This window comes from Phocoena sinus, chromosome 18, assembly GCF_008692025.1.
Source record: "Phocoena sinus isolate mPhoSin1 chromosome 18, mPhoSin1.pri, whole genome shotgun sequence".
In the NCBI taxonomy this organism is placed as follows: domain Eukaryota; kingdom Metazoa; phylum Chordata; class Mammalia; order Artiodactyla; family Phocoenidae; genus Phocoena; species Phocoena sinus.
The window spans coordinates 77,228,201-77,243,740 of record NC_045780.1 but is presented as its reverse complement, the minus strand read 5'-3'; the positions used below and the strand labels follow the sequence as shown (position 1 = coordinate 77,243,740).

At 46.4% G+C, this 15,540-nt stretch overlaps 1 protein-coding gene across 1 annotated transcript in view; it reads left to right on the top strand.

Annotated features, from left to right (window-relative positions):
• COL4A1 (collagen type IV alpha 1 chain) overlaps positions 1 to 15,540 on the top strand; it is a 148,564-nt gene that overhangs the window by 99,054 nt on the left and 33,970 nt on the right. Inside the window, exons 15-24 of the mRNA XM_032611471.1 lie at positions 92 to 142; positions 1,253 to 1,297; positions 1,382 to 1,435; positions 3,605 to 3,646; positions 5,155 to 5,239; positions 5,584 to 5,619; positions 7,732 to 7,896; positions 10,857 to 10,952; positions 12,915 to 12,998; positions 13,547 to 13,617. Coding sequence (XP_032467362.1) covers positions 92 to 142; positions 1,253 to 1,297; positions 1,382 to 1,435; positions 3,605 to 3,646; positions 5,155 to 5,239; positions 5,584 to 5,619; positions 7,732 to 7,896; positions 10,857 to 10,952; positions 12,915 to 12,998; positions 13,547 to 13,617 — 729 coding nt within the window. The remainder of the gene's footprint in view (positions 1 to 91; positions 143 to 1,252; positions 1,298 to 1,381; positions 1,436 to 3,604; positions 3,647 to 5,154; positions 5,240 to 5,583; positions 5,620 to 7,731; positions 7,897 to 10,856; positions 10,953 to 12,914; positions 12,999 to 13,546; positions 13,618 to 15,540) is intronic.

Sequence of the window (15,540 nt, the reverse complement as noted above, 5' to 3'; positions counted from 1 at the left end):
ATGTGTTCCACCTTCAGTGGAATGCTTACTTAATTTAATAGTTTATTTAAATATACGAATGACTCTAACTCTTGCTCTTTTTGTCTTTTAGGGGATGCCAGGGGTTGGAGAGAAAGGTGAACCCGGAAAACCAGGACCCCGAGTAAGTGCTTTCAAAAGTCCTGTAGAGAATGGACTTGAGGACGTGGGGAGGGGGAAGGGTAAGCTGGGACGAAAGTGAGAGAGTGGCATGGACATATATACACTCCCAAATGTAAAATAGGTAGCTAGTGGGAAGCAGCTGCATAGCACAGGGAGATCAGCTCGGTGCTTTGTGACCACCTGGAGGGGTGGGATAGGGAGGGTGGGAGGGAGACGCAAGAGGGAGGAGATGTGGGGATGTATGTATACGTATAGGTGATTCACTTTGTTACACAGCAGAAACTAACACACCATTGTAAAGCAATTATACTCCAATAGAGATGTTTAGAAAACAAAGTCCTCTTATTCCTGATGTGAAATCATTTCTCCTGCATTCCTAGAATCACAGGTTCATAGGAGCATAGATTGAAAGAGATTGTAGGGGGCTTTCCTCTGCTGAAGAGCCTTTCTGAAGCCCTGGGAGCAGGAATAAGGAGGTGGTCACCATCAGAAAGGCCCCCCAGGACAGCTGAGGCCCTTTGTTATTCAGATGATTCCTCCGCCCCCCGCCACCAGACAGCGGCCCCTGCTGGCCCCTCACTGAAAGCCAGCTGTCCGCCTGCTCAGAGCACCAGGCACCCTTCCCGGCCGCCTCCCAAGCCCGCTGGGAGCTCTGTCCAGAGCCCAGATGCTCAGGTGCCTCTAGCGGCCTGAGTGCAGTGACAGGAGACCCACCCACCTCCAGTAGCTGAGGCAGTTCAGTTTCTACCCTGAAACGATGCATGGAAACTTCTCTTAAAGTGAGTCAGTGCTGTACCGTCTGCCAAATACTCACTTGCCGGTAAGAAAACGTCTCTGGTGTAGACTCGGCTGCCAGACGTAATGATGTCTTAGAAGATTTGGAGCTAATCAACCTCCAATTTTTTAAATTGAAAAGTCTTCTTCTATTGTTGTAACTCTTTTAGTTCATAGTTCTTTAATGTATCTTCCATGATTTGTTACTGTAGCATGGCCAACTCACCCAGAGGATTCATACAACATAGTAACTTGTATTTGATTCAGACCCTTGGTGTTAGAGCATGCTTATTATTATTATCTATGCTCTACTAATATTTACATCTTTATTGTACAGGGAAAACCGGGAAAAGATGGTGAAAAAGGAGAAAAAGGGGGTCTGGTAAGTATTTCTCTGTGGTTTTGTAAAAGCAAAGCTGTTACCCTCACTTGCTGATGATTGCTGTTGCTTTCTGTTCCATTTTAGGGGTTTCCAGGGGATTCGGGGTACCCAGGACTCCCAGGCCGAGAGGGTTTAAAGGTAAGTGGTGACCCTACTTTGAATTTTTGCCTTCATTTTGTTCAACGGAGAGGTTTTTTTCTAGAATAAAGGACCATGCACTCAAAGAATACAACTTATGTATGCTCCATGTGAGGAAAAACACAACCTAGTGGTTCTGTTTTGTGCATAAAGTTTTAAAGAAAAAAATATAAAATGTTTCACGCATTTAAGTTTTTATGTGTTTTTTGTAGTAGATAAATTTTGCCTGATTATGAAACAAAGAAAATGCAGAAACATGTAGAGGAGAAAAGAAAGCCTGTGTAATTTTTCTATTACCCACTCAGAAATGGTCAGAGTTAATAATTGTCCCATGTACACACACATACATGAGATTTTTAAAAAGTGGTATTGCCTGATATATCTTGCTTTTCCCCTCAATGACATAATGAGGATATATTTCAACATCCATAAATGTGGTGATACATCAACACTTATGATATCCATACCTTTCACTGCATGTTATGTAGATCGTTGACACATTTTTCTCATTATAAGTATCTTTATCCACTTGTCTGATCATCTCCCATCCTAAGTTCCTAAAAAGTATAATTTTGGGGTTAATTTGGGGAAGGTTTTGTCATAGGCAATAAAATTGCCCCCAGAATTGCACTTCCATCACCCTGGGACCCTTTCATTTGACAACTATTTGTTATGAAACTTTAAAAAATATCTGCCAATCGGATACTCAAAGAAAACTCATTGTTGGTTTATTTTTCTCTTTTAATCATGAGACTAGGTAATGTAAATTTCTACTAAAATGAGAAATGGATTTGAAACATTTATCTTTAACAGTAGGGAGAGGACCTCAGGGTTGGTTTATCAACGCCAGTGACAAAGGGAGAAATCCTTTTCTAAGACTGTAACTTTATGAGAAAGTCAATTCTTGTAGATTGGAAAAGGTAAATATGTTTAGAATATATTAGCTAAGATTTTTTTAAGCTCCTGTAGATATTTCTAAAATCTCTTCTTTTATTCAAATTAGAAAAATCAAAACATCTAATTCTGGTTTAACACCTGACTTTAAAGCCTTAGCTTAAAAGGAAAAAAAAAAAGGAAAAAAAGGGGAAAAGTGTGCATTTGTGAAATAATGTGCATGTATCAGGACATTTAAAAGTGTCGTTATGGGGGCTTCCCTGGTGGCGCAGTGGTTGGGAGTCTGCCTGATGATGCAGGGGACACGGGTTCGTGCCCCGGTCCGGGAGGATCCCACATGCCACGGAGCGGCTGGGCCCGTGAGCCATGGCCGCTGAGCCTGCGCGTCCGGAGCCTGTTCTCCGCAACGGGAGAGGCCACGACAGTGAGAGGCCCGCGTACTGCAAAAAAAAAAAAAAAAAAAAAAAGTGTTTAAAAGTGTTGTTATGATACTTATATAAGAACATTAGATACAAAAGGATTGATTTCTTTGAGTTTTTCATCTAATAAGGGTTAAGTTAAGCCTCAAAGTGATGAGAATTTATCCATCCAATGTTTTCCAGTCATGCTGGATTTTAAGGGGAAAGAAAAAACCATAAGTATCCTTTTATCATGACTTCCAATGCAGAGTCAGACAGTCTTACACCAAAATCCTCAAATAAAATGATTTCTTTAAGAAAACACTTTTAGCCACCCTAAGCTTTCATGTCATTTTATTTCATTTATTTTTTTATTGTATTGAAAAACCACTGTACGGGATTTCCCGGGCAGTCCAGTGGTTAAGACTCCACGCTTCCACTGCAGGGGGCATGGGTTTGATCCCTGGCTGGGGAACTAAGACCCTGTATGCCGCAAAGTGTGGCCAAAAATAAAAGAAAACAAAAAGCAGAAAACCCACCATATACGAATTCAACTTGCAAATGATTCCGTTGAGGTTCTCTGAGAAGCATGAGCTCTTTTGTAACGCGGATAATTAGCCTTCCATTTATGTTTTGTAGAAATCTCAATTTTCGGATGTCACACTATGCAAAGCAAGGGGAGATGTATGGATTTTGGTGGTAATAGTTGCAGAGCACTTTAGACTAATCACAGTGAGAGATTCTAAGGAGAGGACAATCCTCTTAGTGTACAGTGGGCACAATCTATTTTTCTAGGAAAAAAGAAAGTTCAACCCTGCTGCTGGCAAGGCAACCTTTATAATTAAAAAATACAAGTAAAGTTATTTTTCTTTTATAGGGAGACAAAGGTGAAGCCGGCCCTCCTGGCCCACCTGGAATTGTGAGTAACAGTGACATTTGCTGTCTGTGAGATCGTTTGAAAAGAGGGAAAGAGAGAGACGGGCTGGCCTGTCCACATGCTCCACAGTGTTCCTAGAATTACGTTTTGATGGAGGGGGTACACAGAATTTGAACCGATCATTTATATTTTGTATCGTGTGGCATTTGGTATTTACTTGTTATCGTATTTGGACAATTTCTGCATATCTTTGACCACTAAAATTAAAAGAGTTGCACATGGATGTGAATATTAGCAACACATTTTGAAACTTAAAAAAATAATGGTCTGTTAAGGAAAATGCTACTCGGAGAAACAGATCATCCATGATCTGACTGTCTTAGCAAAACAACTTTTATTTTTTGCAAATAACTTTTGACTCCTTGTCCGTATACATATTTTTATATACTTGCAATCCAATGTACGTAACATTTTTTCTTCTTAAAAATGAACATTCTTCACGTTTTCAAGTTATCTTCAAACGGTCGTTTTCAGAGCGTCGTGCGATAATTGTAACCATTTTGCCCCAATTCTTTTTGGAAACAGTGAAATATGACCGTTCTCTTTGCCGCCCTCTTGCACGGGTACAACGTGGTAGTGAATGTTTGTACGTGCCTGTGTGTGTCTGTGTGTGTTAGGTGAGGGGTTTGAGTAATCCTTCCTTAGGCTGCATTTCCAGAAATAGGATTACCAGATCAAAGTATTATGGGACCTCCTTACGCGTTTAACACGTCATACGATAGATGATTCCATTTCCCATATTTCTAATCCAGCAGCTGCCTTTGAATAATCTTTTTTTACCTTAACCCCATCAGCAGACCTTAATAATACCCATCATTTAACTGCTGCAGAGGAATTGCATCTTAAGGGTAATAGGCGATATTCGGCATGGTCCTTGTCTTCGAATTTCAGCTACTCAGAATTGGGGTGAACTGGTAGCTGAAATTAGAAAAATTTCAGAGAGGGCCCCGGTGCCTGCTTCTTGCCCCATATCACGAGGACCTTAAAGAAGTCCCCACTTTTGACCATTTAAAAAAGTGAAGCATAAAACCTCTTCCAATAAAAAAAAATGTGAGTGTTCCTGTTACATGTTGCCTGAGGAAATTTAAGGCAGTTTTTCAGATAATACTCTTCAGAGAAGACTGTTCTTCTTACAGCTTGCATGGACTTTGAGAAATTCCATACCCCACACCTCAGAATTAATATGTTTCTAACTTGGCTTCATTGGTAAAGCTCCTGCCAAGCAGATGGTTACAAAAGGAAGCAGAGCTGCCTGGCGAAGTTCTCTGCAAGGAGGGCAATACCAAATATCCATTTTATGTGTTCAGTACTCTCCCCTTCCCCACTCTCTTCCCCTCCCTCTCCTCTCCCCTTCCTCTTCCACCACTATTCCTTCTTTACTTTCATGTGTCGTGAAATAATAAAAAATGTGTTTGTTTCTTCATCTGTGCTGTAATATACAGCACAGTCCCCTGCCATGCCCTGCAATGATCTTTTCTTCTGTAATTCAGGTGATCGGCACAGGGCCCTTGGGAGAGAAAGGAGAGCGGGGGTACCCAGGGGTTCCAGGGTTGAAAGGGGAGCCGGGCCCCAAAGGTAAGATCCTTCCCTCTTTCTTTCCCTCCTTCTCCCTCCTCCCTTCTTTCCTCTCGTCCTTTCTTTTTTTCCAGTTTTGTCCTGCCCTCATGCACGTTTTGATAACACCTGAGCGCCGTGCAGGACCACGTGGTGACCGAGTGCTATTCAAGTTCATCTTTTGCAATCTCACTGGGTTTCCAGGAGCCATCTCCCTGCATCTCTGCAGTGTCAGGGGCGCGGCATCTCCCCAAGTTCAGAGCTCCCTGTCCCGGGACTGTGGGTACCCACGAGCACAGAAGTTCACAACGTAAACCACAAGTGAAACAGGCTCAGTCTGTCCCACTCTCTCTTCCTCCTTCTAGGTTTCCCAGGAATACAAGGCCCGCCGGGCTCTCCAGGTGAGCATTGTTAAATTATATTTTTAGAGTATTTGTACACCTTTTACGCGGTTTCTGTTCTGCGCGTTTATCCCCTGCATTAGTTAGATACTTGCATACAGTGGCTAGCAATTTTCTTACACATTTTTCTAGATCTGAAAACAACCTGTGCTCCTAGGACAGTGTTTATTTTGTAAATGACAGGTTAACGTGTAGTTATAAACATGTATTTCACAGGTGGGACTTCTTACGTCTCTCATCAGGTTACCCTGTCTCCCTGCCTCTGATCTATCCCCCTGCTGTTCACCTCCTTCCGGCTGCTCCCAGGGGCACCGTCGGCCTTTCGGGAGACCTCCACCCGCAGCCCAGCATCGTTGCTCTCCCTTGCCCTGTGTGGAACTGCCTTTGTTTCTCGGCTTGAGACCAGACTCAAGGCTGAAACCTCTTCTGACTAATCTAATCACCTCTAATCTTGCTTCTCGGAGGACTCCTGCGTCACTGAGCTTGTACTAAGTCTGCAGCTGTTTTGTGCTGGTTTTGCATTTCTAACGGATTGTGTAATCGGAGGCTGGGAGTTGCACTTCTCTGTATGTACAGATGCCTGTCTGTGTGCACTGCAGGCGTGTAATCCCAGGTCCTAGAGCAGAGGTAACAAGTGCTCGGCTTGAAACCCTCGGGTGCGCTGGAATCAACACCACACGAAGTGTTCACAGTTCTTACTGAAGGTTTTGGTTTAGTCTGGTTTTATTTTTAATTTTTATTTCTTATTCTTTTTTGTCAGTTTCTTTTTTCCCTTCCTGACAGTTCTTCAGTTTTAAGTCCCCCCAGAGCCCCTTCCTTTGTTTTTGCTGGAACAGACAACACCCGGACGACCCAGCCCCACTGTCTAAGAATCGCAGCAGCAGTGGCTCAAGGCCGCCTTCGCTGCCCTGCGTGCCTCCTTTCTGCTAAAATTTTGACATCTGCCCTTAAAATGCTCCCTTTTCCCTCTTTTCCATCCCTTTCCTCTCCTTGGTTGTAAAGCTTGCCGGACCTTCCAGCTGTTCTCGTGAACATGTTACCTCACGTCTCGCGGCAACATTTGCAGTTCTACTTTCTAAAACCTCCTATCTGACCCCGTTAGTGTCCTAAGCCGTTTTTAGAAACTGTCTTTGAAGCTGCTCTGGCCTTGTATGCCCCCAGTCCAGCTCCCACCCCCTGCTGACTGCGGAGGCCCTCGGCCTCAGGTCCCGCCTCCCTGCCTCTCTGAGGGTCATCCTTCATCCTTCCTTTGCTTCTCCCACACCAGTTTTGGGGTGGGGATGGGGCTGGAGCCCACGCGGATGGCCTCCAGTTCTTTTACGTGCGGTGCTCGCGGGTTCAGCGACTTAACAGCCTCTCACCTGGGACTCAAGTCCACCTCTGGGGTTTGGGGGTCTGTCCGTCCTTCCTCGGGGCTCCTTCTGCCCTGACTCTTCCCATGTCACCTCACCCGTGTGTTTTCACGCCCCTGCACCTGTTGGCCGGATGCTGGGACCAGAGGCCAGCTCTCTGCTCTCTGGAGCACAGAGTCACTTCACCTGCAGCCTACTGGACCGCTGTGTCTCAAGCACTAGGTCAGAACCCTTCTCGGCTGTCACAGGGCCCTATGATCTTGTCCCCTCCAAACTCACAGCGGCTTAACTCGACTTCCGGTGCGCAGCTCTGGTCTCCCCCTTGACTTTGCGCTCTTCCCCAGGGCTGTCTCCCTTGTCCTGACTCTGCTTTTTAGCTGATTCCAACACGCTTCCCACCCACTTTGCCTCCTGTCCACGTCTGCTTCGTTTAAGGACATTTCTTACGCCTTTCTTTATTCTCTAAGCAGAAATGGAAAGTACTCTCTCTAACCTGTTGGGGACACTATTTGCACTGAAGGAGATCCACAGAGGTTAATGTCTATACAATGAGCCCCTTTTCCTTGCAGTTACTTTGTAGGGAGCCTTTGCCCAACAGCATTTACGTGGTGAGAAGCAAATGCAGTTTCTCACTTGTCCAAAGCAGTTCCCCTTTCAGCCATGGTCATTTTCCCGTGAACAGAGTTGACCATAACCAGTGTGTGCTGTCGGCATGACACTTGGTGTTGTGCTGTGTCCATGAGTTCTGTTCTGGTTTCAGGCTTCCCGGTACCAGGGCTGAGTGGTCCCCCCGGCCTCCCCGGTGAAAGAGGAGAGAAAGGCGACCAGGGCTTGCCAGGCGTGTCCTTGCCCGGACCAGGTGGAAGGGATGGGCTACCGGGCCCCCCTGGGCCCCCCGGCCCCCCTGGGCAGCCAGGCCACACAAGTGAGTACCCTCTGGGTCCATTTCGCGTGGTGTCCTGTCCAGGACAGATGGGGGGCAGGGCTAAGCTGGGCTGGGGAAGGTGTAGTGCCAGAGGCTGGGTGTCCAGCAACTTATGAATTGTTCGTATCTCACTTAGTTGTCTTTGCAAAGTTAGTCACTGCAGAAAGGAAGAGTGAACTAATGCAACTGGTTTAGAGGAATAGGGGCCAACCTAACCAGCATCTAAAGTTAGAAAGCAAACCAGTTGAGTTGTAGGGTTCTTACTGGGAAAGGAACACATTCTGTTCATCTAGAGACACAAGCTGGTACTAAGACACACACACACACACACACACACACATACACACACACACACACACACACACACACGGAGAAGGGGCTGCGTTGTCTGTAAGTGACTTCAAATCTGAATGGTAGTTTACCTGGATTTTTCTCGTCTGCCCACTATCAAAGCTGAGCACAGAACAGGAACCTCTTGATTCAGTGAAGGGGGCTCTGTGACTCCAAGATAATCGCAATGCAAAATAAAAGAAACTTTGAGGGGATTTAAACTAATCTTTCCAGTGGGCGTAAGTTCAGACCTCCAGCATGTGCTCAGCCGAGAGTCTGAGGCACGGGTCCTGTGTGGGTTATGGGAAGGGGGTCTCCATGTTGTAGGTGCCGGGTGGCTTATTTGCTGGAATGCAGACCCATCTCCATGAAAGGACTTCTCACGGATGAAGCTACGTAGGGAGGCCAGATATGGACTGGATGGAACAAGTGATTCCAGATGTGAATCTTCACTGGGAACAGATCAGCGTGAATTTCCTCAGACCTGTTGTTCATTCCTTGGTCACTTACTCATTCAACAAACATTGGCGTGCCTACGATACGCCAGGCGCTGCCCTAAGACCTGTGACAAGGCCCACAAAACAACTCTGTCCTCCTGGGGCGTGCATTCTGAGACAGTAAACAAGTATCAGTAGATTATGTGGTAGCAGGAAGTGACAAATACAGGAGGAAAGGACGCCGGGAAGGGAGGACAGAGCTCTGGACCGTGCGTGGGTTCTAGCTTTAATAAGAGTGATCGGCAAAGACCCTGGCGAGAGAGCCAACCCTGGGGAGATCTAGAACCTTTTTTTCGTATTCGCAGTTTGCCAGTTCTGAAATGCGAACAAATCTCATGGAAAGGCTTGAACTTCTCCCTGCTGTGAATTGTGTAGGATGTGTCGGCTCAATACGTTGTGATAGGTACCCTCTGGGTTTCCGTGTTGCCCTTTCCAGTCTGTGCCAGTTAGGTGGTTCACAATCACAGCGTGCCGAGTGATCATTTATCGATGAGATTTTTACACACATTTTTGCACACACAGTGCACGTTACAGAGGCTGCATCTTAACGAGTCGCCACCTTGGGACCCTTCGATTGCTCATTACGCAGGGAGCGTGGAGCCGCCTGCAGCCCTATCCGCTCCTGGGCTCTGGTCCCGTGTGGCTGCAGCTCTCCCCGCCCTCGACGGCCGAGCCTCCCTGAGCAGACCGTGTAAACGTCGAACCTGACCTTGCCCTTCAGAACTCCTCAGACACATCCCTGTATTCTTGCCTTAGACTTAAAATTGTTTAAAGTGCATTTCGATGAGGATGGTAACTTGCCTTCCTACCAGGGGTGTGTAGGGATTCTGATGGAGAGGAGGCTGGCAGGAGGTGTGTTCTGGGAAAGTAATAATTTTACGCCTGTCAGTGTTCACGCACCTGTTTCCAGAATCGGGGAGTCCAACCACCTCGGCTTGCAGGGCTGGGAATGAGTTCTTCCCCGGCAAGGAATTTAGAGAAGCTTTTTGAAGCATAAAAACGACTCCACTCTGTTCAAGACCGATGGGGTCACCAAGGAGCCGGCCGGAGCCAGAGGACCCAGGGCAGAGATACGGCCACCCCAGGGTTCCTCCTCACCTGTGCTTTATTCAGAGAAGCTCCCAGGAAGACATCATCAACAAGCAAACAAAAATCCCCTGGACTTCATTTCTTACACACTTGAAACTTTTTCCTCTGAGCTCTAAACAAAGTCATCAGACGGAGAAGTTTGGGCTCTTTTTTAGGCCTTTGTGTTTGGGGAGAGCACACCCACCATTGCCCCAGCATCCCTTGTGAAAAGCCCAAAAGGCTGGGGATTCTTCTCACCCTTTGTCCTTCCCTGTGGAGCTGATGTGTGAGCTGGGGGCTGCAGGAGCTGCCGCCGTGAATGTCCGGGCTACGGTTGTGACCGGTGCCCGCAGAGCCTCACGTTCAATGGCACGCACTCTGCCATTTTCCTTCAAACATATTGGAGGAGGAAATATAAACTCTTATCACTGTGTATATTCGAAAACAATACTTTTTTTTTTACTAGAACCCACAACGGATGGTGTTTGCGTCACTGCAGTTCATTTTCATGCTTCTGCACCTCAGTGATGCTCAGAATTGAATAGGAACAAACAATTAGAGGTGTTTTCCCACGGGCAGTCTGTGTCTCTAAAATAAAAGGTTCTTCACTGTAAGTTTGCTCAGGAGGAAGAAAAGGCATAAAGTTGCTGAAGTCTCTGTGTTCACTTCACAGAGGTTCCTACCTCTGTGGACAAATCATTTAAGTTCTTGAGCCTCAGTTTCTTAATCTGTGACGTAAGGGTGATGGTGTGTACCTTGCAAGATAACATGAAATCAGTTTCAGGACAGGGCTGATGAGCTGAAATAAACGTTAGAATTGTAAAATAGAAATTTTAGCATTGACGGCTTGTGACGGGGCACGGATGGATGCTGCGTGCGCTGGTCATGTTTTACAAGTTAACGTACTAGGATTGTTTCAAAGCCGGCCACAGCTGGATTTCTAATACTTGCCAAATAACCTAAATAAAGTTTGGTTTTGTAATGGATTGAATCAAGAGAGGGTGAAAACACCTATAGCTTCAGTTGGGTGGGAGTGACCCTCTAATTGTTAAACATCCATTGCAGATGGAATTGTGGAATGCCAGCCCGGGCCGCCAGGTGACCAGGGTCCTCCCGGAAGTGTGGGGCAGCCGGGATTGACAGGCGAAGTTGGAGAAAAAGGTAAGAGATTTAACTTAAAAAAAAATGCTGATTCTGTTTGGGCGTGTGATACATTTCTACATACTTACTGGCTTCGAGTGGACATGGGTGGTATCTTCCATTATTTGAAGCTCCCCTCAAAATCCATGCCTCAGATGTGTCTCCCGACAGCTCTGCTGAGATTATTGGGCGTTGAAGAGACAGTTGTCACCTGGGAGACAAGGGGGAGACGGGCCCTCAAGTCAGAGTCCGTTCTTTACCCTCTGTGGGGTCAGCAGATTCAATTCTCAGATTGATCCCTTCCTGCGATCCTTTGGTTCAAAGTCAGAGATTGCATTCTCCAAGAATGCACGTCTTTCCTTGAAGCCGGATCGCAAGTGTGTATACAGAACGCTCACCACCCCTCAATCCCAGTTTCCGTAATCAGTGCAAGCAGATCTAAGCTGACAAATCCACCACCTCCACCCTTGGCTCTGAGTTTTATCTTAAACTTTTCAAGTGTCGTCTGTAATGCCAGCGCGGGACGCATCCTGATCCTTCACTATCTTGGGAACGATGGATTATCACTGCACAAACAGTGCCGTCTTAGAGTGGAGTAAACAAAGGATGTTCCAATATTTATTCAGTATATGTCTCTTAATACCCAGGGAGTAGAACAAAGAGAGGGCGGCCCCCCAAAACTGATCCCTGTGGGTCCCATTTCTGGCTTTGGATCGCAAAGAATTTGTGCTCTTCCAAAGTCTGAAGCTCAAATGCGTGGAAAATGTCTTAGAATTTTGACAGCCGTGTAAGTTGCAGAACCTTAGATGAAAAAGTGATCTTAGAATTCAAGCGGGGAGGATTGTGTCACCCGTTGGCGTGTCACTTGTTTTTCATGAATCTCCCTAGTTACCAGTTGCTTAGCGCTTTCTGAGGTAGGCTGTTCCATTTTGTGATGGAGCCAGTGGTCAGAAGGTTCTTTGTACTGAGAGGCGTGTTCATCCGTCCCCCGGCTCCTAAGAGGAGCCTCTTTCTTCCTGTGCCGTCACGCTCCTGCAGTGGAGCCGTCACCCTGCCCAGACTGCAGTGTGAGGTCTCCCCGCCGTCCACTTCCAGCCTCAGGAGCAGACACCCGTGGATCCCACAGCACCTGCAGCTTGGCTGGGTTACTAGGCAACTAACAGTGCTTCCCTCCCACTGATGCGCTCCTGTCCTGCCCTGGTTCCCGACACTGGGGCCTGGTGTGGGGTGTGCCTGGGACTGGGGTGCCGGTCAGGGTGAGGGGACGAGGGGCACACAACCCAGCCTCTGTGACCCCTGAGTGACAGCTCCTCCACGTGTGCTCTGCTCTCTGTTTGCCTTACCTGTGCCTAGAAACCTGACATTCAAGGTTCAGGACACATGCACATCTAAGACACTCGAAGGCCTTTTAGCTTAGTTTGAAAATCAAGATGTAAGAGGTTAGAGTTTCCAAAGAAAGGCATTTCCTCCCATTTTCATGTGCTGGGGTCCCTCTCCTCTTGGGTCCTCCATGCCAGGTCAGGTCTTTGCCCTGGACTTCGTACCTTCTTACTCCCATCTGTCATTTGTCAGCCTGGAACATAGGTTTAAAGTCCAGGAGTTATATGTGCAGGTGGCTAAAAGATACAAAAGCAAAGGGAAAGATGATGGGAAGTTTTAGAATTAGAGACAGAATGATAGAGTCGAGTCATCTCAGGCTGATGGGCAAATGGAGTTCTGGATCACTTTTTAGTGAGGCAGGGCCTGTGCCTTGGCAGGGCGGAAGGATGGGATTCCTTAGAAGGGCACCCGTGGTTACCTGTGATGTATGCTGAGGGCGGAGGGTGGGCCCCATGTCAGGGATACGCGGCCACTGGCAGATGGACGCGTCTGGAGCGGGTGTTAGGTAAATGGTGGCCTCCTCTTCCCTTTCCTGTGCTGTCACTATGCTCTAGGGGATTCTGCTCACCTGTTCTGTGTAATACCCCGTGTCTCCTTTTTTAGGTCAAAAAGGAGATAGTTGTCTCGTCTGTGACTCAACAGGACTTCGTGGGCCCCCAGGGCCACAGGGACCCCCCGGAGAAATAGGTAAGGCCCCAACTGTGAAAGGGACCAGGTCAGAATTTGCTTCGATGGGTTGGAACCTTCACAGTGAAGCATATCTTACTCCCTGACCTGATTTTCTCCATCAGCACTAAAACACGAGATGAGAATGTGAAGCCACACGTCTAGGATTTGTCCATTTTGTTGAAAATTATCAAGATGACTTACAAATTCAGTGTCGGAAAGATTTCCTCGTCAAAGGATAGCAGCATATGGCTCACACAGCTCTGCAAATTTCCTTATCTCAGAGGGGGTTACCTGCCTGCTTTGGTTTAAGTTGCCCCTGGGCTTGCGGGCAGGGGTTTGTAGCCATTCTGCGTCAGTGTTACTTGTGTGCGTTTGGGGGTCACTCGTCCCCCTTCTGAGCCCGTCCTGGGCATTTTTGTTATTACTGTCTCGAGCTGCTTCAAACGTCATCCACTTAGTATAAAGATCTTTGCACTTTTGAATCTTGAAAAGGTAACAATGTTTTGAGCTCTTAGAAGGTGTCTCATCAACAGTGTGCTGAATCTTTCCTCTGTCTCTCGCGAAAGGTTTCCCAGGACAGCCAGGGGCCAAGGGCGACAGAGGTTTACCCGGCAGGGATGGTCTTGAAGGATTGCCTGTAAGTAAACCTGTCTGAGTTCCTAGACATATTCGAAGTTGCCACCGAGCAAGCCAGCAAAGGCATGTATCTCTGCATTTGCACGTGGACTCCTGCTTTATTTGGGAGCTGGTAAAGGATCACTTTGTCGAGCAGTTAGAATCACTCCCCGTGTCTCTCCTGACTGATTGACCTGAGGATGAGTAGGACCATCGTATCCAGAACCTGCACCCCAGCTTGCCTTTCTTCTCACCTGGTCAGAATCCAGTCGCCACTTACCTGTTTCCAGCACGACCGAGTGCCGGTGGTCACTTTCCCGCAGGGTCTCTGGTGCCACCAAGCGTCACCTCTAGCAGCCACACTGTTGAGTTGTCTTTTTACACAATCATCCATTCTCACACCAGACAATCTAAAGCTTGTCAGTGAATAAGTTCAGCGCTGATGGTGTCTATGGCAGTGAAGCAGAACTGGCCGATTTTCCTCTACGAACTTGAACTATTCCTTTCTTCTTCTTCTTCTTACAGGTACAGAATTTGAAAGCTCCTATCACCAACATCTATGGCAAAGACACTTTTTCAAATCTATAAATGAAATATCTCGATCACAAGGACGTGAAACCTTTCTGTTAGACAGAACACCATTTTCTTAACCTTTCTACGTTGTTTTAAAAGAAGCCATTGAATAGCAGATTATAGTAATAATCTTAAATATTGAAGGACGTTATTTTTTGTGCACGTTATCAGCTCTATTTCTAAAGCTTTTAAGCCTTTGGGCTTTGTTCTCCTATTTTCTTTGTGCTTCTCAGTTCTGTTAAGCATTAACCGGTTTCTACAATTTCTTTCATTCCTTTTTTCCTTTTCTTTTGTCGTAAATGGAAAGTCAGATCTGTAGCATTATTCTTTTTTGTTTGTAGGTCTTTAACATTTTGTTTGTAGGTCTTTAACATTTGTAATTTAAGAAGATACTTCTTTTTTGTTTGTAGGTCTTTAACATTTGTAATTTAAGAAGATATTTCTGGAAGGTTCTGTAAAAGCAGGTCAGGGCAAAAGTGAGTTGAAATAGGAATGAAACAGCTGGAATCCAGCAATAGTTTTCTCCTTTTGAAGTTAAGTCATGGGCTTCTGCTTTCCAGAACTTCCCCGGTGCCTGGGGAGCTAAGTTAGAAGTCGCAATTGTTTAACATATTTCTAAATAAGTTGGAAGTTCACAAAGCTGGGAACTCTGACTGTGGTGGGGATCAAAGTGGGAACAACTTTGAAGGCAACAGACATAGTCTGGGCACGGTCTTTATCTACTCAGCCTTCCTGGAATACTTCCTGCCTCAACTCTGCCTGGAACCCAGTCCAGACACCCGCCCCCCTCCCCAGCCCCAAATCCAATATGAATGAGAAAAGAGGAAGGAGGATGGTTGAGGAGAAGTCATGATAAAGAAAAAAACGAAGAAAATGTACAACAAAAAATGCAAATCCCCATGCCTTGTCCGTCCAGGGAGCATCTTTCTTGGTGTAGAGGTAGAACACTTCTAAAAATTGTTCTGTGGGTAAATAACCTAAGAGAAGATAATAATTTTCCTTTTATTAGATGCTATATCATAGCTCCGTGGTTTAACTAGCTCAAAAATGTGGCACCCTTATTTCGAATTTGGCTGGAGGCTAGAGGAGGCTCCACAAACCAGCGGAGCAAACTGGAAAGTAGATGCCAATGAAGAAAGCTCTGATTCTGCATTTGATTTAGGTAGCGTTTCTGGGACACGTCCTCTGAAAGCTGAGGGTTCGATTTGGGGAAAGGAGGACAGACCACAAGAGGCGGGTTCCAGGCTGAGATGACGAAGCCCAGCCCCCGGGCAGGTCTGGGGTCACTGGGAGTGACCTGTGTTAATGGAAACGAACTTCTCCCAACTTTTCCCATGGTGACACCACTTTCTAGAAGCAGACTGCCCGAGTT